The sequence below is a fragment of the Sceloporus occidentalis genome, unplaced genomic scaffold (assembly GCF_023333645.1).
Source record: "Sceloporus occidentalis isolate IW3139 unplaced genomic scaffold, rSceOcc1.0.p SCAF_6, whole genome shotgun sequence".
In the NCBI taxonomy this organism is placed as follows: Eukaryota; Metazoa; Chordata; class Lepidosauria; order Squamata; family Phrynosomatidae; genus Sceloporus; species Sceloporus occidentalis.
In genome coordinates, this window is record NW_028316986.1 from 9,635,878 (window position 1) to 9,658,706 (window position 22,829).

The 22,829-nt window shown below is 40.3% G+C and overlaps 1 protein-coding gene across 15 annotated transcripts in view; it reads right to left on the reverse strand.

The window, feature by feature from the left end:
• Positions 1 to 22,829, reverse strand: part of SANBR (SANT and BTB domain regulator of CSR) — a 60,065-nt gene that overhangs the window by 18,715 nt on the left and 18,521 nt on the right. For 14 of the 15 annotated variants that reach the window (XR_016281645.1, XM_089528832.1, XM_089528828.1 and 11 more), the window contains 4 exons: positions 20,105 to 20,198; positions 10,239 to 10,477; positions 4,125 to 4,183; positions 1,161 to 1,321 (listed from right to left, as the gene is read on the reverse strand). Coding sequence is in view for 14 of the 15 variants with exons in the window: in XM_089528832.1 (XP_089384958.1) it covers positions 1,161 to 1,321; positions 4,125 to 4,183; positions 10,239 to 10,477; positions 20,105 to 20,198 (553 nt within the window). In the remaining variant the exon portion in view is untranslated. The remainder of the gene's footprint in view (positions 1 to 1,160; positions 1,322 to 4,124; positions 4,184 to 10,238; positions 10,478 to 20,104; positions 20,199 to 22,829) is intronic. The other variant, XM_089528838.1, reaches the window with a different exon arrangement.

Here is a 22,829-nt window from a genome sequence, read left to right on the forward strand (position 1 = left end):
TTATCTGAATTCAGTGATTGTAGGTCATAAAATCTTACATGAAAAGTTTTAAAACCTAATACAGGTTGAGTATCCCTTATCTGAAAATCCAAAATGCTCCAAAATTCAAATCTCTTTTCATGGGTGGCTGATAGTGAAACCTTTCTGATGGTTCAAGGTACACAAACTTTGTTTCATCTAAAAAATTATTTTAAAATATTGAATAAAATTATCTTCAGGCTATGTGCTTAAGGTACATATGAAACATAAATGAATTTTATGTTTAAACTGGGGTCCCATCCCCAAGCAATGTCATTATGTAAATCCAAATATTCCAAAATCCCCCCACAATCCAAAACACTTCTGGTCCCAAACATTTTGAATAAGAGATATGCCACCTGTGTAATCCACAAAAAGTAACCAAGATTCCTGTCTGTTTTCCTTAACATGAAAGGATCTTTCAGCAATGCCTGAAGCCATCAAACTGTTACAATAATACAAGCGTATAAGCAAGCAAGATATATTCCAATGTATCTGGGTTCTTAAGTATAAATCCAGTTTAGTTCTGGTGGTGACAGGACATTTTTTCCCTCTCTCCTGTAACACTCTGCAATCTGAAAGTCTGCTCTGAAGGGTTTTCTCGGCCTTCCACAGTAGGTTTTGAGGATGAATGGGGACTACAGGCTGAATTGCCCCACTCTCAGGTTAGCAGACGGAAGCGGTTCCACCATCAGAAGAACCACATGGGACCCTAGACTTAGCAAATAGAGTGAACAGATCTGCGAATACATCAACAGATCAATCCTTTGCCAAGCCTAGTGAACTATATCTCTTTGGCAGAAAAGCAGGGGTGTAAATTAAATAAAGAAATAAATATTATTAAAATGTTTTCCAGTTTCTATTACCACTCTGGCTGCACCAACCCAGTGGGTTATCTCCAAAAATTTCCACTGGTATCTCAACCATCAATAGCCAACTACATTATTCAGGTTCTACTTTTTGAAATAATGTAGTTCTGTAGAGTCTACATTTTGAATTAATTCAAATTCTAAATTTGGAATGAATATTAATTGATCAGTTAATCATCTCCGCTCTAATCTGGACACTGCTATAGAAAGGCAAAGGGATGGTTGAAAATTGTTCTGTTATTCTTAACAGAAGTTGTTTGCTCTTTAAAGTACCTCTTAAATTTATCCCTCTTGTCCTTCACCTCTTCCAGTTCATTATGTGTGAAAAGATCTGCTATGCGAGTTAGGAGATTAGCATTGATGCAGTTCATATTGCATGGTGTAGCTACGATAGCACTCATATTCTTGTGGCAGTAATTAACACATTTTTCCACCTAGGAACACAGATAAATATGGATACAATCTACATAATAATCACACAGACTTGAGTTGCACTATATTTAGAATACTGTTTTCCGAGAAGAGCTTCAATTTGATCTAAAGTTTATAATGCAATGGCTGAAAAAGTCACACATTCTTTAATATCAAGTCAAGCCACATCCTTCTTTCTCTCATTTTCTAACATCCCCCCTCTCTTTCCTCTGTGGTCTTGATTTTTTTTCATTCTTTCAACAGATATCACAACAGACTGAGACAAAACGTGATACCAAAATAGTTCAATTACATAAATAAAATCCACACATCTATAACTGTGATACAATGCCCCCAAATTTACCCTAATTGGATAAAAAAAAAAACTACCTACATCTTTGCTGATTTCTATAACACTGTTGTGTCAGACCCCACAAGAGGACATAAAAGTCAACTGCTTTTCTTCTAATGAGCTCCTTACAAGAGATCTTGATAAAAGTTACTGACAAGTCCATGACAAGTTCATTAACCCCACAGACTTTCGGAAATTAGCAGATGGCTATTGTTTGCTATGGTAAGGAACAATAGTGTTTGAATGGCTAAATGGAAACACACAAGCTACAGGGAATTCTGTATCAGTTTAAAATTAAAGTACAAGTGCAACAACACTTAGCACTGAAGAGTCAAAAATGCCTAAGAAAGGGCAGCAGTAATAAAATTAGATAATCTCAGTGACCCAAAATGTCCTCCCTTCTGGTCTACCTATTCTGACTCCTTTGAGATGTAAACTGATACCCTCAGAAATGATTTTCCACCTCTTCTCTTGCTGCCATTTCTTTCTCAGCTCTTCCCTAGAATGAAGATGGATTAGATCAGCATCCTGAGTAACTTTCCTATCTCAGAATGGAGTTCCCATAATAAAGCCTTTGTTTCTCTAAACCATTAGTGTCTTTGCTCCTTAAGCACGATCTCTAACCACTGGACACACTATCATCATGAAACTTAATAGAGCTTCAGTGTCAGATAGGTATCAGCACTTGATGTTTGTTTGAAGAGGAAAGTCACTCAGACTGAGTCACTCATTGAGTTACCACATAACTCAGATATCTTGTTGAGCATACATGCATGTTCAGATTGGTGATTCTGTGGGGGCTTTTAAGTATATTTTGCATTAACCAACCTTGGCTAGGTATTGTTCACACAGCTGGACAATGTTTTGTCCAACTCAGAAAGCATGTAGAAAGCTCTTTTTGCTGTAGCACTCCACGGAATGCTCTTCCCTTGGAGGTCTGACTGATGACGACATTGGTTTCAGTACAGCACCGTTTTACTTTATTAAATTCTTTAATATGTTTTTAGTCTGTTTAAATTATTTTTATTATTCTAAATTATCTATCATTTAGAAGTTTCAATTTACAGTGCGCCCGCGCCATACGCAGCTTCCTGCTTACACGGAAGCTGCACAATATAAACAATGGTGTGCATGCCTGCATGAGTGTGCCACACCACCACTGCGTGCACGCACCCCATTGTTTCCTATGGATTTTCCCTTACGCAAGGGGTCCAGGACAGATCTCCTGCATAAGGAAAGGGCCCAATATATTTGACTGTAAGCCCCAAGATCCTGTGATATAGGGCTGGACGTAAATATTTAAACAAACTAACAAATTTGAGCATACAGCAGCCAAGATGTTGTTTAATGCCTTTGGAGTGAAAAACTTCTCCAGCATACTGACCTGGGAAGAGGCAGCAACAGCAGAGGGTGAGACAACATGGCAGGTAACTTCCCAATCATTTTGTGGACATTCTGATAACTTTTCTGTTTCTGGGAGAGTGATCGGAGCTGGGCCCGTGCTATGGGTCAATGGGAAAAAAGCTTACATAAGGTTGTTTTGGATACCACCTTATGCAAGTGTCTAAACAGTACAACTGCTAGCATAACCAGTGGTTACACTGGTGCTAACACGTCAGGAGGATTCCCGTCACAGAGTCATCTATTTCAGATGACATCAAGTAAAAGAAAACAGTCATAATTTCTAGGTAACTGTCTGTTATTTAGTGGACTTGTTTACACATTTGTAAAAGAATGCCGACTGAATGGACAATGAGACGGGGGGTGCTTGTAAAAAAAATTACTCATCCAGTAACCAGTGGCAAATTAAAACCATTTTGTACACTTTATTCACATTGCATGCGTATGTCATTCACAGTGACATGAGTACATCAACAGACAAAGCTAATGATTCCACAAGACAAGGCAAAAGGAACAATTCTTCTGCCCGCCTATACATTTCATAGGCACACATTTAGTATAATGGGTAAAGGAAATATTTCCTTGAGATTAGGCTCTTCCTTCTGGTCTTTAGCATACATTTGTCTTAACTGCAATGTCACTGTCACTACCAATCACTTGCTTCTTCTCTTTTAAAGCTTGCTGTGAAAAGAGCTAAAGTATGAGGACAGCAGAAGATGAAAGATGGTGCAATCATGCAATAGAATATTGTCTGATGGCAGAACCAGCCTTTATATATTGATGCAAGCTCTCTTGGGGGTCCTCTCAAGTCACAGATGGGGTAGAAAAGCTATTTGTCTACTTAATTTTCTATTCTACCTTTTGATCAAGAAAGATTTCCAAGATGATTTGACTACCGATATTAGGGCCCCTTTTACAGTGTTAACCAGAAGTAGGTTTCTGTGATCACTATCATTTATGAAAAGAACATCAGAGCCACAATCACAGAGACCAGCTCTGTGGACTCTCTGTTCTCCTTCCAATGTAATATAGATCGCCAAGCACTGAGAATCCCCATTCTGTTGTATACTTACTAACGAATCCATCTTTAGGAATTCAGAAGAAATGAGAATTGAAATGACATTGCTCGGTTCTAAAGAGAGGAACAAGAGAAAAAAGTGAAAAGGATTAGTAGGTTAACTTTAACTATCCTGCTTGATTTGTAAAAGGAAACACTACAAGAGATTCTTTGCACCACATTCCATCAACAAGGAAAGGGAGAAAGGTTGAGAATTTGGTTTTGTCCCTTCTATAGCAGAAAATGTAAAGACATATCTTGATTGGGATGGTGTGCCAATATAGCTAGATTTTTTTTGTCTTATTTACTTTTGGGTCTAAGTGATTGGATTTGTTTGTTCTGATTAGTTTTTGATCTAAGTGGCTGTTCGTGCTATCTCCATTTTTTAATTAACAGGCCAGCCACAAAGAATGGGTTGGCCCATGAACTACAGTGGAACCTCGCCATAGGCGGGCGCGCCATACGCGGCCTTGAGCATATGCGCTTAAGCCGCGGCGCGCGCGCAGGGCAGAAGGGGCGGCGCGTCCCATTCAGTTGAATGGGCGCGCGCGCCCGTTGCACCCCGCGCACCTCCGCACCGCCGTGCACGAGCCCCATTGTTTACAATGGGGCTCGAGCATAGGCGGAAATCGCCATACGTGGCGGGATCCGGAACGGATCCCCCACGTATGGCGAGGATCCACTGTACTTTAAAATGACCTTTTGAATGCAAAAATTTAATAATTCTAGAAGGATAATGTTTTACCTAAAACAAATAAAAAATTAAGAAAATGCGTCCACATATCTTAAACAAGTTCCACAAGTACATTGAATTACAATGTGGAATTTAAGAGGGAAGTTATTGAGATTGGGAAAGGTTCTCTTTTGAAAGGGAATTTCATGTTTTGGGAATGGGTCTCCCGGTAAATATTGTAATCCGGGGGCCAACTGGCCATCTAGATGTTGCTGGACTACTTCCATCAACGCTAGCCAGCACAACTTCAAAAAGCAAAATTTTATGGAATACAGTTGCACAGCTCTGCTCTAAACAAAAAAAAAAGGCTGAGCTTCTCAAAAATATTTTCAGTAAAAATGTCAAATTCAAATTAACATGTTCAATTTCAGATTACTATGAACTAGACACTATACAAATAGGTGACTTTTTAAAAATCAACCCACGTCTATTCCAATCACGTAAAAAGCAAGGTCATTTTTTTTTTAAAATGAGACAGATGAGTGGTAAAAACTGAACTCTCAACATACCTACTATCTATTTCATTTAGCCTTACTAGCCAATTCACATAGAACAATATTCTATGATAGCAGAGCCTTGATCAAGAAGTATGGAAAGTATGTGCAAACCCACGAAAAAGGTGTATCTGCACTTTGTTGTTGCTGTATGCCTTCAAATATTTTTTTACTTATGGCGACCCTAAGGCGAACTGCAGTTAATACACCAGTCTCATCATCCCTATTATCATGACTCTATCCTAAGGAATCCTGGCTGTCAAGTTTGGTGGGGTACAGTACTTTTGAATTCTCTACTAGAGGGCTCAATTTTGATCCTGCTTTGGGTAGTTTTTGTATATATTCGCAGATGACCACTTGAAGAAATACCGTTACAGATAAGCAACCTGTCCTTCCCAAAATACTGTGAATGCTTGTCTACAGTAAAGAATTAAATTAATTTAATCCTAAATCCACCTCTACTCAGGATACTTTGGTAACTTTCAAGCACCTCAGCAAACTACAAATCCTAGGAACCCTTAGGCTGAAGCTATGACAATTAAAATGGGATAAAACAGAAAACCTGAAAGAACGACTGAGACAAAATCAATATTTGTTAATCCCACTTATTTCAAAGAAGTGAAAAGAAAGCATCAGCACTCAGAATAATTATTCTAATCATGATTTACCCTCCCCCAAAACATGAACCTATTTAGGCACCTACTTAAATAGGTTTCTAAAGTCTTGTAAGCTCTTAAATCCTGCCTTTGAAGAAGCTGGTCTTTCTGGGATTTTTAAAAGACAATGACAACTGAGCATGCCATACTCTTTCATCTATACAGGCCCAAGTCTAGATTTTTTATTCTTCATCATAAACTCTGAACCCCCCTCTGAATATGATCTGCAGATTGAAGCAGATCCTAGGGAATTCCATCATAATGGACAGGTACAGATAAAAGCTGCCTCATTATGAGCTTGCAGCAACAGAATCAATTTGAATCTCTGTCTATTATCAAGGATGATGAGGAAGAGCAGCAGGGACAGACTTCAGGGACAGAGCAGGGGACCCTGAGAGTACCACCAAAGGGAACAGCTGCTGCTAAGCCTTGGAGGAGGTGTGTGGTGGTCGTGGGGGACTCCTTGCTGAGAGGCACTGAACCAGTGCCTGACAAGATGTCTCGGGAGGTGTGTTGTCTCCCTGGGACAGAGATCCGTGATGTGACAGAGAGGCTGACAAGACTTGTCAAGTCTACTGACCATCACCCTTCAGAATATCATAAAGGATTACGAGGCTTTGGGTAGGAGGCTGAAAGAGAGGGATGCACAGGTTGTCATCTCATCTCCCTGTCGAAGGGCATGGTCTAGGAAGGGAGAGGAAAATAGCAGAGGTGAATAACTAGCTCCGCAGACGGTGCCGCCAAGAACAATTTGGATTCTTGGATCATGGTCTGAGGTTCCATGAGGAGGGACCTCTGGGAAGGGATAGGTTGCATCTCACACCAGTTGGCAAAAACGTTTTTGCCAACAGTCTCAAAAATTTGATCAGGAGGGCTTTAAAACTGAGTTATGTGGGGGAGGGAGATAATATTCTGGAAGGCAAAAGGGCTGGAGAAAATAATCAACCTGACATAGAGGGAACAAGGCAAATAGTGCAAGGCCCCAACAGTGGGAGGCAAAAAAACTTGCACAGGCAGCAAGTAAAGGGAACACATGGTCTGCGATGTCTCTACACTAATGCACAGAGCATGGGAAATAAGCAAAATGAACTTGAACTCCTAGCACAACAAAACAAATATGATATAATAGGCATCACTGAAACCTGGTGGGATGAGTCTCAGAACTGGAATGTAGAAATAGAGGGGTATAACCTTTTTAAGAGAAATAGGCCAAACAGGAAAGGAGGAGGAATAGTACCATATGTCAGAGATATTTATACCAGTGAAGAGATCCAGGACATCAATACTGGAAGCCAGGTGGAGAGCATCTGGATAAAAATTAAAGGGGAGGGAAACAACAAGGATGTTATTGTGGGAGTCTACTACAGACCCCCAAGTCAGACGGTGGAATTGGATGACGCCTTTCTAGAACAGATGACCACATGCTCAGAAAGGAGAGATGTAATAGTGATGGGTGACTTCAATTATCCTGATATTTGCTGGAAGTCAAACTCAGCCAAATTCTCAAAGTCCAGCAAATTCCTCACTTGCCTTCGAGACAATTTCATTGCCCAAAAGGTGGATGAGGCAACAAGGGGATCAGCTATTTTGGATATGATCCTAACCAACAAAGATGACTTGGTTAATGGGGTGCAAGTGGTGGGATCCTTAGGTGGGAGTGAGCATGTACACCTGGAGTTTGTTATACAGTGGAAAAAAGAGAAGGAAGTTCAAGACGGATGGGAGTGTCTTAAAAGGGAGATACTGAAGGCACAATTTCAAACAGTTCCAATGACGAAGAAAAATGGGAGATGTCTCAAGAAGCCAGGATGGATGACTAAGGAACTTTCAACTGAGCTAACTTTTAAATGGAACATGTATAAGAAATGGGGAAATCACCAAAAGGGAATTCAAACAAATAGCTAGCATGTGTAGGGGTAAAGTCAGAAAAGCTAAAACACAGAATCAACTCAGGCTTGCTAGAGAGGTTAAGAAGAATAAAAAGGGATTTTTTGGATATGTCCGCAGCAAAAGGAAACGATAGGGTCACTGTGTGCAGAAGACGGCAAAATGCTAACAGGGGACAGAGAAAAGGCAGAATTACTCAACACCTTTTTTGTTTCGGTGTTCTCAGAAAAGGCAAAGGGTGCTCAACCTGAGGATAATGGAGCAGAGGACAGAATAGGGGAATTTCAGCACAGAATAAGTAAAGAGATAGTACAGGAATACCTGGTTAACCTAAATGAATATAAGTTTCCAGGACCAGATGAACTACATCCAAGAATATTAAAAGAACTAGCAGGAGTAATATCGGAGCCATTGGCAATAATCTCTGAGAACTCCTGGAGAACAGGAGAAGTCCCAGCAGACTGGAGGAGGGCAAACATCCTCACCTTCAAAAAGGGAAAAAAAGAGGATCCAAACAATTATCATCCATTTAGTCTGACATCTATACCAGGAAAGATTCTAGAGCAGATCATTAAACAGAGAATCTGTGAACATGTAGAAGGCAATTCCATAATCACAAAAAGTCAATATGGGTTTCAGAGAAAGAAGTCATGCCAGTTAAACCTGATCTATTTTTTGATAAAATTACCAGCTTGGTAGAAGAAGGGAATGCTGTGGATATAGTATATCTTGATTTCAATAAGGCCTTTGACAAAGTTCCCCATGACATTCTTGCAAACAAGCTTGTAGAATGTGGGCTAGACCGAACCCAAAAGGTGCTCAACCCAAAAGGTGCTCAACAATGGCTCCTTTTCGTCCTGGAGAGAAGTGGCCAGTGGGATCACACAGGGCTCTGTCCTGGGCCCAGTGCTTGGAGGACAAAATTGGGGGCATATATCCCAGAGGACAGGATCAACATTCAAAATGACCTGAATAGACTAGAAAGCTGGGCCAAAGCTAACAAAATGAAATTCCACACGGAGAAATGTAAGGTACTGCACTTAGGGCGGAAAAATGAAATGCAGATATAGGATGGGGGACACCTGCCTGAATGAAACTACGTGTGAAAGGTATCTAGGAGTCCAAGTAGACTACAAGTTGAACATGGATCAACAGTGTGCTGCAGCACCTAACAAGGCCAATGCAATTTTAGGCTGCATCAATAGAAGTATAATGTCTAGATTAAGGGAAGTAATAGTGCTACTCTATTCTGCTTTGGTCAGGCCTCACCTGGAATACCATGTCCAGTTCTAGGCATCACAATTCAAAAACTATGTGGAGAAACTGGAGCGTGTCCAAAGGAGGGCAACTAAAATGGTGAAGGATCTGGAAACCATGCCCTATGTGGAATCCCTTGGGAGCTGGGTATGTTTAGCCTGGAGAAGAGAAGGTTAAGAGGTGATATGATAGCCCTGTTTAAATATTTGAAGGGATGTCATATTGAGGAGGGAGCAAGCTTGTTTTTTGCAGCTCCAGAGACTGGAATGTGGAACAATGGATGCAAACTGCAGGAAAAGAGATTCCGCCTCAACATTAGGAGGAACTTCCTGACAGTAAGGACTGTTCGACAGTGGAACACACTCCCTCGGAGTGTGGTGGAGTCTCCTTCCTTAGAGGTCTTTAAACAGAGGCTGGATGGCCATCTGTTGGGGATGTTTTGATTCCTGCATGGCAGGGGGTTGGACTGGATGGCCCTTGTGGTATCTTCCAACTTTATGATTCTGTGAGATCAGAAATGTGCTATGGTCTTACAGGGTCTTTCTCCTCTCCTTTCTCCTCTTTCAGCTGTGACTCCTTGCTGTGCACCTTTTCCCAAGCTAATAATAATGAACAGGTAATTTGGCTCTAAGCACCAATTTAATCCATGGTTTACTGTACACCTTAGTTATCTCTCCAAAGCGAAGGGCAGGATTCATACCTGAGAGAAAAGAAGTAAATGTGGAAGCTCACAGAGTGTACCTTATTTCCTAACCATGATTAAGGCATCGGGAAGTACAGAGCTTGGAAAAGTTACTTTTGGGACTATGACTCCCAGTTCACTGGCCATGAAGGCTGGAAGATTTTGCGAATTATAGTCCAAAAAAGTACCTTTTTCAAACTCTGAGGCAGTGTTATATTTTCTGTCACTTGAGGGCTAGTCTATGCCTGTCATTAAGTTTTCAGTCAGCTTTAATTTCTCATACTGGTCTTTCATCATCTAAAGCACAACAGAAGAGGGAAATTACCTTCCAATTTTTTTGCATACAGACTTTTAGCCTGAAGTAGAAGTCAGGCTTTTCGGAAAATGAATTTGTGGCTAAAATGAATAGATTTTTTTTTACCTAAGGTGGGTATTTCATGCACCTCATACTCCTTAGTGTTCCTTTTAACATATCTTATCAACCAGTTAAAGATGTGAACGTCACAGTGAACTGAAATGTCCACCTCTTCCCAGCGTTGGGCATCCACTGACAGATATTCAGCAAAGTACTTCATTTCAGAAATCAATAGATCCCGTGGGCAAACAAAATCTTCCTTCAGATTTTTTGCTTCATCACATACATGGATCACCATATTTGGCCTTTATTTGAAAAGAAAAATAAAAATAAATCAAAGGAAAGAACATTATAGCAGCTTATTAACAAGAAATTAAAATAATTTTAAAAAATACCCTTCAATGTTAAGTTCAGGTTCATTTTCTATGGTATGAAAAATATAATTTCTCAAATACGGATATATAAATTTGGAACATACTTTCAATAGGCAGCTAAATGGATGTTTAAACTAAAACTAAGATCTTAGTGTGCAAAGGAAGTTAAAGTGTTAAAAAAACCACAAGTGGAATATTGATAATGAAGTACCAATAATGGCAGTACAGTAGACCCTTCCCAACTGCAGGGGTTCAGTTCCAGGACCCACTGTTGATGGCAAAAAAAAAAGTGGACTGTTACACCATATATTATTTGGTGGGTTGCAATTTGTGCATGACTGCATGCATGCACCACCACTGAATAATATAAGGTGTTATATGTTAACATTGCAAATACACTGATGGAGCAGAGAAAAGGTAAAAACCGTAGACTGGGCGCAGAATTCATCTTTCAAAGAACATTAATGTCAAATTAGATATGTGCACCTGACTCCTAGATGTTTTGTTTTGACTGAAGGGAGATTGGGAGAGTGCAGGTTTGAATAGAAGGGCAAGGGCAAAGGTCACAGCCATCCACAAGATGGGGGTGAAGAACTGAGACTGAGAAGATGTACAGTTGGCCCTCCGTTTTTGCGGGGGATCTGTTCCTGCCCCCCAAGCAAAAACAGAGGCTCATGCATATTCAAGCACCATAGGCTTGAATGGGAGCACATGCCTGTGCGCATGAGGGGGCATGCCCCATTAAAAATAGCAGAGGTTGCCCCTCCACAGATTTCCAAGGTTGAGGATCCGAGATCCGCGAGTTAGGAGGGACTGTATTTACCAAGGAGGTTCATTCTGAGATGGCAAGAGGAGCAATCCACTATGTTTGGGTTTATCCCTGTGTGCCGACCCAACTAGACAGGAGTCAAGGTTCTTTTCTGTTTCTAGCATGAAGACTCCCTGCTTCATTGTGTTTCCTTATCTAGCCCTGTATATCACACCTATATCCTCCTAATCTTACTGATTTAAATAACCTTTACTTATTTAACCGTCTGATTATTTTGTATTTATTTCAGTTATTGATATTAATTATTTGAAGGGAGCATATGGATTGTTCTTTCTGCCGTCCCAGAATGAACCTTCTCAGTATGTACAACTTCTTATTCTCAGGATGGCATGTAGGAGCAATCCACCACGTTTGGGATTCACCAAAGCCCCCAACATTAGCAAAGGTACTAATTTATTCCTACCACACTGCCTGAAGCACCATTCTACCAAAGGCAGGCTGTGCTGATCTGTCTTTAACTTATGTTTGACAAAGGTGATGGTTTACTCCAACCTGCCACCTCACAAACATCCTGAGAAGAAGTAGAAACAGCATAGGTTGTACATGAAGTTGTTGATCTTGTTGAATGAGGCCATGCATTTCACAGTCTAGGTTTATCCTCATAATCATAACATTGTAATATGCATGCTTTAATCTATGTGCAATTACATTCCTATAAGCCTTTTATCTCTTCATTCAGGGATGGAAAGATGCAAACATAGTCTCAGAATGTCTAAAATGACTTTTTCTTTTTAAATTTTTCTTTTTTTATTATTTACACAGTGCATAGTATAAATTATATGAGCCATAATTCACAATATATTTTTCTTCCTTTCCCCCTCCCACAAACAGACACACAGAGGGAATACATTCAATTTAAATTAACAATCATTTTCACAGTTAAGGAAAATATTGATTTTTTTACTTCTTCAAAATGATTTGTTCTCTTAAAATAAAAAAAGATCTCCTCACATCCAAGGAGTGTCATCTCTGCTCCTATTGATTGCTTGGTCTATGGCAGAAAGTAGGTAAGTAGGTATATTCCTTTCCTCATAAAGCATTTAAGCAAAAACGCAGGTTCCAATATCAGTACCAATCTATTTACCTTGAAGTCAAAGGCTTTCACAGCTGGCATCCAGAGTTTTATATGGGTTTTTCAGGCTTTTTGACTATGATCTGTAAGAGTTTATTCCTGAAGATGCTAGCCACAGAAGCCTGCCTCCATCAGGAATAAAGTCTTCCAGAACACAGCCACATAAAAAAAACCACAAAAAACTATATTCTCCTTGAATTTACATAAGTTTGGATGTACTGGCAAGCTTGCTAACTCGGAGATCTGTCTAGCAGAAGTAATGGGCATCAAAAATGCCACTTTAAAAGAAAGGATCTGTAATGAAGCCTCCTTCAGAGGCTGAAATGAGACCTTTATTATGTTTGGAACCATGTTCAAACCCCACATCAAGAATCTATGAACTGTTGGGGGAGATTTTAGTGATGCACTTCTTAAAAACCTTTTAATATGTGCATGAGCAGACAATGTCACTCCCCCAAACCTTAACACCACTACTAAAACAGACACCTGATGTTTTAATGTATTTGGCCTTAGTTCCGTAAGAAATCTATCCTACAGAAACTGCAGAAAACATGATCCACATCCACTTTGTTTACCTCAAACACTCTCCAAGTCCCACTGTACATTTCTTGGTATTATTTCTCCTAGATGCCATAATAATATCTACTAATTCAAATGACTTAACTCCCCTTGATTGGTGGCATATGCTCATACAAACATGTTGTTTCTTTGCACCTGTACATGATAGCCCTGCACTAAATCCACAAACTTGACCAGTGCTAACCTTACTGCCTTCAGTTCCAAATCATTATATTGTGTCTTCTGTTTGCTGTTGTTCAAATTCCTTGTGCTAAGTGGTGGTCACAGTGAGCCACCCAACCCATTAAGCTTGCATCTGTTGTTATCTGAATCAGCAAAGGTACACATTTCTCCAGATTCTTGTGTTTCTGTCACCAGCTCAACTCCTTTCTCAAGTGAAACGATACCTTTACTATACAGTGCAATCTCCTTCTAATTTGAAGTCAAAGGCTTACATGGCTGGCATCCATAGTTTTTTGTGGGGTTTTTTGGGCTACGTGGCCATGTTCTAGAAGAGTTTATTCCTGACATTTTGCCTGCATCTGTGGCTGGCATCTTCAGAGAAACTCCTTCCAATTGCTTGCTGATATGGAAACAATAGACTCTGCAGGCTTCTTGGATGGAACCTTCCCCAAGGGACCAAATCTATTGTCGATATCAACAGTCCCATAATTCTGGCTAGTAACATCAATGCCACTAACTTGGAAGATATCACCAGTGCTATTTCTTGTTTTATTTTCAATTTCTGTTCGTGGGAAAGACTATGCAGCCTTGACTTATACGAATTATCACTCCCAAATAAGTTAATGTATTTGTTGGAATCAAATGGCTTTTCTTGCAATTTATCAGAAAGCCATTAATGCTCTAAAGCATGAATTGTCAATCTTAGATCTGCCAAAATCTTTTTTGAATTTGTCTTTCACATATTGATGAGGTAAGGATTCAGTTGTATCCTTTCCTTTTCTCAGAAATGCTACCAAGGGTATTAACACCTTTGTGAATGCTTTCGGAGCTGATGTTAGGCCAAATGGTTGTGCCTTTCTTGATACTCAAACTCAGATATCTCCTATCTGCCACTGTCATAGGAACATGGAGATAAGCTTCCTTTAAATCTATGGACACCATCAGTTCCCCCTTTCCTCAAATTGTCCCTTGTTTCAAGCATCTCCATTTTGAACCTTATGTACCTCATACAAACATTGAGATATCTGAAATTCAACAATGGACAATAAGTTCCACTGCTTTGGGCACAGTAAGGATGAGAAAGTAAACCCAAATGTACCTCTTATCCACTGGAACTTCCTTTGTCACCACCATATCTAATAGATGTTGAATCTCTGCTAGCATTATCCCGTTTGACAATGGAAAGATATCTGCTGTTTGGTTGTCTGTCAAACAAGTTTTTTTATCCAGATATTACCAATTGGTTTACCCACTGATCTGTTGTTATTTCTGTCTATAAATGTATGAAAAGCAGCAATCTTCCCCTACTAATGGAATCCTCGTCAATTCTGTGTTCTACCTCATTTCATCTTAAGGTTACAAAATAGCAGTCCTTCCTTGAAGGAAACAAACGCTAAACTATTTCTAGATTTATGATCCATTTCCCAATGACATAACCACAATGATCATCTACCAAAGGAAACTGCATTTAGGTTCCTTGCAGGAAACATAGTGGAATTATATCCCACATCAGCCACATACTGTAGCACTCTCCTCACTCTTATCTAATACTTTATGTAGTGTGGGGACACGCAATTTTTGCAATTCACTTTCCTGAATCCACAGCACCGCAGCTTGAAAAAGCAGCAATGACTTCCTCAATGCTGTATCTGCCCTTCATTCATTCACTTCCTTTAATATTGTATTGCCTTCACGTGGAACAATAGCACCAGAAACCAAAAGCTGATATTGGGCCATCCACAAGTGGGATCTTTAAAAGAGCCACTTCACTTTTTCTCAAACAAGTAAAGCTTCTGACAGTATCCCAATTTTTTTTTAGTATTCAAAGGTGTTCTCCATTCTGTCGTAATTAATTCTTTAAACATCTCAAGCATAGGCATCTCCTCACCTTGAGATACTTATTTCCTAATGACTAATACTACTTTACCAACCTTTTCATTTGCTTCTTGAGATTGCCTGTTTCCTACCCTAGTCTTCAAATCCAATGTTTGTAAAACTCTTTTCAGTAAACTTTTGAATGCTTCACTCTGAAACACTTTGTTTGCAATAATTTCCTTATCCTCTTCCTTATTAGATTAATCATATCCTGCCTCAGGCATTTGTTCTTCCATCACTCCCATCTCCCAATCTTCATCTTCTAACTTTAACTCTTCTGTGTGTTTCCTTTTCCTTGCCTTTATGCTTGCAAGATTAAATATCCTTCCGTCTGCCGTATTGGAAGGCAGATTTAAAAAGATACCATACCAATGCCGGCTTTGCCCTTGTGGCTCTGAAGAAATGGAATCAATTAGTAATATTCTCCTTTGTTGCTCCCTTTATTCTGAACAGTGTGTCTTGTTTATAACCCCGTCTGAATTGTTTCACTTGTGGCTGACTGCTGCTGTCTTCAACCACTGTGATTAATTCATTGCTTACTGCATCTGGTAACTAATGTTTTAAAATCTGCAAGCATGGCAGGGAGTTGGACTGGATGGCCCTTGTGGTCTCTTCCAACTCTATGATTCTAGGAAGGAATCCCTCTGATGATGTACTTATTTCATTAGTTCTTGCCCCTTGGATTTCCCTGCTTTAAAATCTGTAGGGACCTTGTTGCAGTTTGTGGATGGCTGCCACTGCTCCATATTTACTTGTCTTCTACTCACATTTGACATCGCTGAAAACATTATAGATAAATAGAACAAACTCAGGTGACTTATGCATCGCTGGCGAATACAGAGCAGTGCCTTGCTGGAAAGATTGCTTCATTTCCCCATTGCCACAGCCAGCGTCAAGGGATGCTGCCACTGCTGTTACTGAGCTTCCTCTTACTACTTGATTAGTAATCCCTCTAAAACAACAGGGGATCCATTCAGGACCCCCCTCCCCATGGATAAGAACAACATGGGACCTGAAGTCCCATTGTCATCTATGGTGGTGCAACATGCATGCACCTCCATTCAGAAAAACAGGGGTTGCCATATGTGAAAGCTCAAATTTGTGGGTGGCAAGCCTGCAGATAAGAGTCTACTGTATTTTTCGCTTCTGCCTTGTTATAACCATTCCCTGTAGAAGCTAATGCCAATCTTGCCAGCATTGTGGGGCTAGGTCCCAATCTGGCTCAGCCCCTTGCTTCGGCCTCTGCATATTCAAAATTGCAATGGGGACTATAGTTACTGAGAATGCATTGTAAAATGGTAGACAGGACCAACACTCAGAGATTCTACTGCTATTGTATCATTTTTTTCCAGACTGCTTAGGTATGCCAAATCTGATTTTAAACTGTCCTCTTTCTCTTTTTTGCCTTCAAAGCCATATTTACTGCCTCTCAGGATTCAAGGTGCACTGCTACCCAGCCTCGTTCCCTTCATACAACATACAGTTGGCCCTTCTTATACATGGATTTTTTATACACAGATTCAAGCATCCACGGTTTGAAAATATTCAACAAAAGTATACATTTCAAATATCAAACCTTGATTTTCCATTTTTTATAAAACCATTTTGCTATGGGATTTGAGCATACACGGATTTTGTTATACACGGGGGATCTTGGAACCAAACCCAGTGTATAACAAGTGTCCACTGTATATAACCTTTTATGTATTCTGCCTCACTCTCGCTAAAATATATTCCTCAACACATATTTCTGCTCATCCACAAAGGTCCAAAACACACTGCAGAAATAATCCAGTTTGAGACCACTTTAATAGCCCTGGGTGAATGCTAGGGAAATATGGGAACGGTAGTTTTGTGAGACATTTAGCCTTCTCTGTTAGAGAGTTCTGGTGCCACAATAAACTACAATTCCCAGAATTCCCTAGCACCGAGCCAGGGCAGTTAAAGCAGTCTCAAACTGGATTATTTCTGCAGTGTGTTTTGGACCAGAGACTCACTAGACAGTGGTTATCTGGGTGGCACTATTTTTCTGCTTCTGATTTTCTCCATTCACCTCTGGTCTGCAATACCAAGTATTCCTTGCTTTTTCCTTCAGGATTTGTTGCCTTTTCCTCCTTCTGTCTCTTCCCCAACTTTACTTCCTAACTATCCTAATTTACCGGAGAAGGGCAAACATAGGTTGGCAGGACAGGAAATAAAAATCAACAGAGAAAGGGGGAAGTCTCAGCGGTAGTAAGAGAAAAGAATGTTGTCTCCTACTTAATCAGGCTGGCACATGGGGATAAACCCAAACGTGGTGGATTGCTCTTTCATGCCATCCAGAAAATAGCACTAACACCCAAATTCCTAGCCAAAATGTGTATGTACTATCCTGCCCAAGCGTTTTGAGAGAAATGAGCCTGCTCCCACCTTTCAACATGACTGACACAACTACTCCCTAGAGAAGAAACAGCAGAGATTGTAGCAGCAGTCAAGGGATTGAGTGGGTGAAGGGTACAAAGGCTGCACATTGAGAAACAAAGGAGTAAGATTGGTATATATGTTTCCCAAATGCCAGGCCTACTCATCTCAGTAAACCAGATGCACACACTTGTTCCTCAGTCACTAGTGCTACCAGACACTCACATGCACACACGTTTCCATTACTATTTCCAACCCACTGGAAAGATTCTTATAGATGCCCAATGAGAATATAAATCATAAAAATAAAAAGTGTATGGGTAATGCCTGCTAAGCCCTGCAAAATAAGAGAGGTTGCTAAACAAGACTTCCTGTCCATCTCCATGCCTTCCGACTGAGGGCTAACAAAACCAGGATAAGACATGTGGAGTAAGTAGTTATGCAAATATGCTTAATTGCTTTGGCTGGAAGTGGAATGAGGCAAGTCTACACTATCTATTAGGTACAAATATATTGCATGATATAAACAATGAAGTATTCTATATACTAAGCTCACCTCCACTGTCTTATGCTCACAATAATGATAACCAAAGAGTCACTATAAACCAGCCTTTCTCAAATAGTGGGGCGGCCCCCCAGGGGGGGGCGCGAGGCTCCGTAAAGGGGGGCGCAAGGCTCTGTTATGCAGAGGTGTACTTATTTTATAGACAAATGATACTATTTACAGTCGCGCGGGGGGTGCGAAATGTTTTCTTCTTCCTAGGGGGAGGCATGACAGAAAATAATTGAGAAGCACTGCTATAAACAAAACTCCACATGCATTAAAAAGAACAGAATCATGTGAATAATCTGGGATGTCATCTTGTGTAATGTTGTCATGTGCCTTCAAGTCATGTCCAATTTATGGCAATCCTAAAGCAAACCTAAATTGGGATTTTCTTGGCATGAGTTGTTCAGAGGCGGTTTGCCTTTGCCTTCCCCTGAGGCTGAAAAAGTATGACCTGCCCAAGGTAACCCAGTGGCTTTTTATCGTTAAACAGGGATTCAAATCCTGATCTCTTTCCACAGTTCTAGTTCAACATTCCACTAAAGTTGAGCTTGGGAAAAGTATTTGCACTATAGCTCTCAGACCAGTCTCACAACCCCCCAGCCAATCTTGCCTATGGGCTGGGAGACTCTGATGGAAGTTTTGATCCAATAGCTCTTCCACATTCTGAGACAACTATAACCCGCTGGTTCTCTATAAAGGTGTAGTTAGGACAAGATGACAATGTGTTTATGCTTTGTATTTCAGGGCAATGGTGAGGAACCTGAGGCTAAATTGGAGTTGCAGTAATACCCAGAGGGCCAGAGGTTGTTTACTCCACCCCATCACAAGGGTACAGTAAACAGCAAACACCAATGTAAAGCCATTTTGCTAATTAATCCTGATAGATGATTCTACATACATTATGGCCCATACAAAAAGATCATCTGCATGCAAGCTACCTCTTTAATTCCAGGGTGTGAACAGAGAGTGTGTGTACATTTCCAGAGTTAAAAAAGGTGCTCATGCAAAGTTTTCTTCTCGACTGAAGTGAACATGATGTGGATGTGCACATGCACCAGAACTCTCTCACCAAGCAGAATTGATATGGTTAGTTCAAGTGTTACTGGCCTTTGGAAAGGTTTCTTAAATTAGCAGCCCCCTTCTGTATCACTTTGTCTGCCCCAGAACCCTGAACACTGCAGAGGATTTGGGGGCATCCTCTACCAGGCAGTTTATTGGATGACTGGGGGAGGGGGGGGAGAGGTAGGCCCAGGCAAACAGGGAATGTCAGCCAATTCCCCCAAAGGGTGTTTTGCAAGATTTATAATGGAGGTAACAACAGGACAAGCGGAAGAAGCAACATTGCTACCCATCCCTTTTTGTTTGCTGTTGTTATGTACCTTCAAGTCTCTTTCCAACTTATGGTGATCTTAATGCAAACCTATTATAGGTTTTTTCTTGGCACGATTAGTTCAGAGGGGGGTTGCCTTTGCCTTCCTCTGAGGCTGAGAGAGTGTGATTTGCCCAGGTCACCCAGTGGGTTCAAACTCTGGTCTCCAGTTGTAGTCCAGTCTTCATAGCATTACACCACACTGGTTATCATGCCTTCTTGTAACTGACATTTATTAACTGCCAGCTTGGCGGCGGGCTGGGAGAATAGGGGAGAGAGAATTTGTGTGGATATAGTTTTATACATTTGCCAACACCAACACTGATGTTGTTATCCACAAGAAAAGGTAAAGTTTGACTTTCTCTGACAAAATGGATACCAATTTATGTCTCCCTAGCCACTTCAAGGTGTCAACCAAATGCCTGTTCCTGCTAATCAAGGTTAACTATTTGCCTGCCCATCTAGGGGAGTTGCACATTTTAATGCCTGAGGATTTTACCAGTCTTGAACATAAACATTTATAAGGCCAAACAAAGGTATCTGATTAATTACTACATGTGCTCAATTACTATTTTCAAGAGGGTCATCATACCTCTCTCCATACATAACCCTTCCTCCCACAAGAAAAACCCCACAAAATTCACAGATATAAAATGTACAATGAACAGATCTCAGATTTAGGTTTAACTAGCTTTCCTGAAACAGAACAGCCATCTTCCTACCCTTGTGTTTCATCAGCATTTTCTCCACCTTTATGTGCAGGGCATTTCTCACTTTCTGAAGAGCAACTCCTTGAGGAAGCTACACTTGGCCTTCCTTAAACACAAGCAAAGAGAAAAAGCATTAAGACATAAGGTTGAGATGGTCTTTTCATACATATCTGGGAAGTGGTAGTCCTATATCCAGAGGCACAGGAAATAACTTTCTATCATCTTCACTAACCTCCTGTTCTGATTCCCATCATTCCTAGACAGAATGGACATATTGATAGCTACACTATTCCAAGGCAGACTCCGGACATGCTGGCTGAGGATGACGGGAGTCCCACACATCTTAAGGGTACCAGATTAAGAAAAGCTACACAAAATGGACACTCTATCAAAGGAAAGGTTTTTAAAAAATGCAACCCAGCTCAGGTGGAAACAAAGAAGGTGAAAGACTGAACAGTCACAGGAGCCTTGTACACACACAAACACATACACAAGGGGCAGTAAAGTCATCATAATACTATATAAAACTGTCTTGCTAGTTATCTGCTCCATTTTCTGTACTCATCATCTTCACTATAGAAAAATGTAACAAACCTCTGGGACACACATACATTTCTTGAGATAACCAGCCAGGCAACTAAAACATAAACTAAAACTTATCAGCATACAAAGGAATCTTGTGCCACCTTTGAGACTCACTATGTGAAAGAAATTGTATCATAAGCTTTTAAATAAATAAATATCCGAGGAAGCAGACCAAGCCTACGGAAGCGTATGCTACAACTTCTTTTGTACAGTTAATCTTGAAGGTGCTACAAGATCCCTTTGCATACTGATATTCCAGACTAACATGGCTATGTCTCTAAATGAAAACAGCTACCACCACCTTCTCACATTAGTACTTCTCACAACACTACTTTCTTACTAAAGAAACTAAGGGCCCAAACAGACAGGCCAAAATAAAGCTGCTTCAGGTCACTTTGGAGGTATGCTGTTTTAATAACACACATATCATAAGAGGCCAGAAGCTGCACCAAAGCTGCGCTCCAGTCCTTAGGACTGGAGCATGGTTTTGATGTGGTTTCCGGCCTCTTAGGACACATGCAGCATTTAAACAGCGTATCTCCAAAGTGACCCAAAGCAGCTTTATTCTGGCCTGTTTGGGCCCTAAGACAGACAATATAAATCCCTTGGTTGTGGGCATTTTCTTAAGGGCCCAGCTGGGCTTTTCTGCCTATTAACACAATTTCAAGTAACACTAGGTATGTCATCAGTCAACCTGGAGACAAAATTCAAGAAAATCCAAAAAGCCTAACTCATTTACCCTGATTTCTGCTGCAGTCATTACTTATTTGATTTGTTTATTATTTTAAGTTATGCTTTAAACTGTAAATTATTTAATTGTATTTTAGGGGGCCGAGACTGTGGGATATAGGTATGTATGTTTTAATCCTGTAAGGCACCCCAGTTGTGTTGCACAGAGGGGCGAGATAAAAATAAAATTTATTATTATTATTAACTCTTGACTCTGAATGAAGTATGCAAGAAGAAAAAGCCAACAAAATGCAGAACACAAGAAAATAACTCATCCTCCTCTGTATTGCATTTTGTTAGACACTGGGTCTGTCTAGGGCATTAACATCCTAACTAGAGGCCTGCACTCAACACTTCAGCTGGTCAATTTCTAGTGCACACAATCTTCCTTTTAGCTTAGGTTTAACAGCAGACTACAGGAGAGTCTCAGATCACTTCCCAAATGAAATCTTTAAGCTCCTGATCTGTCACCTCTTTCTTTTCTCTCATCTTCAGCACCATACATATTTCACTGGTGCATTTACCTTCACATCACCTCCACCCTGACTCTCTCACCAGTCATTTCTCTGGCTCTCACATTCCTTCGCCTTCTAAACTGGTGCACATGATATTTGTGGCAAGGTTAGTACTATAGCTAAGAGTCTGGAAACAATGCAGATGAGTCTCCCTTATTCAGAATTCCAAAATATTCTTCTTTCATAGGTGGCTGAGACAGTGTCACCTTCACTTTCTGATGGTTCAGTGTACACAAACTTTGTTTCATGCATAAAATTATTAAAAAATACTGTGTATAAAATTACCTTCAGGCGATGTGTATAAGCTATATATTAAATTTAAATGAATTTAATTTTTAAACTTGGGTCTCATCTCCAAGGTGCATATGCAAATATTCCAAAATCTGAAAAAATCCAAAATAAAAAACACTTCTGGTCCCAAGTATTTTGGATAAGGGAGACTCAACCTGTATTTTTTGGACAGCAACTCTCACAATCCCGTCAGCACAACCAATGGCAGAAGGCTTCTAGGAGTTTAAATAAATAAATGAATAAATAAATAAATACCTTTTCAGAAATGACCAACACTTTCCACCTGGCCACTTGTACCTTGCATAGTGCTTTCCATCTAGCACTGCCTGTGTATGTGGTGCTATTAGTTTAGTTTGCTCCATCCATGTAGTGTTATTAGTTTAATAACAGAGTTCTATGGTGTGTTCATCATGTGATATTATTATATAGATGAGTTTTTCCCAACTTGCTGGCTGGGAATGATGCAGTTGTACCCGTAATATAGCTGGTGGTTAGAAAAGGCTTTGGTAGGCAGGCTTCTTGTAGCAGGGGTGGGAAGAAACAAATCCCAGCTTCTCAAGCTAATATCAGAATACTGGGAGTCACAGTCAGAGCGCGACATGTTTCCCACCTGTCTT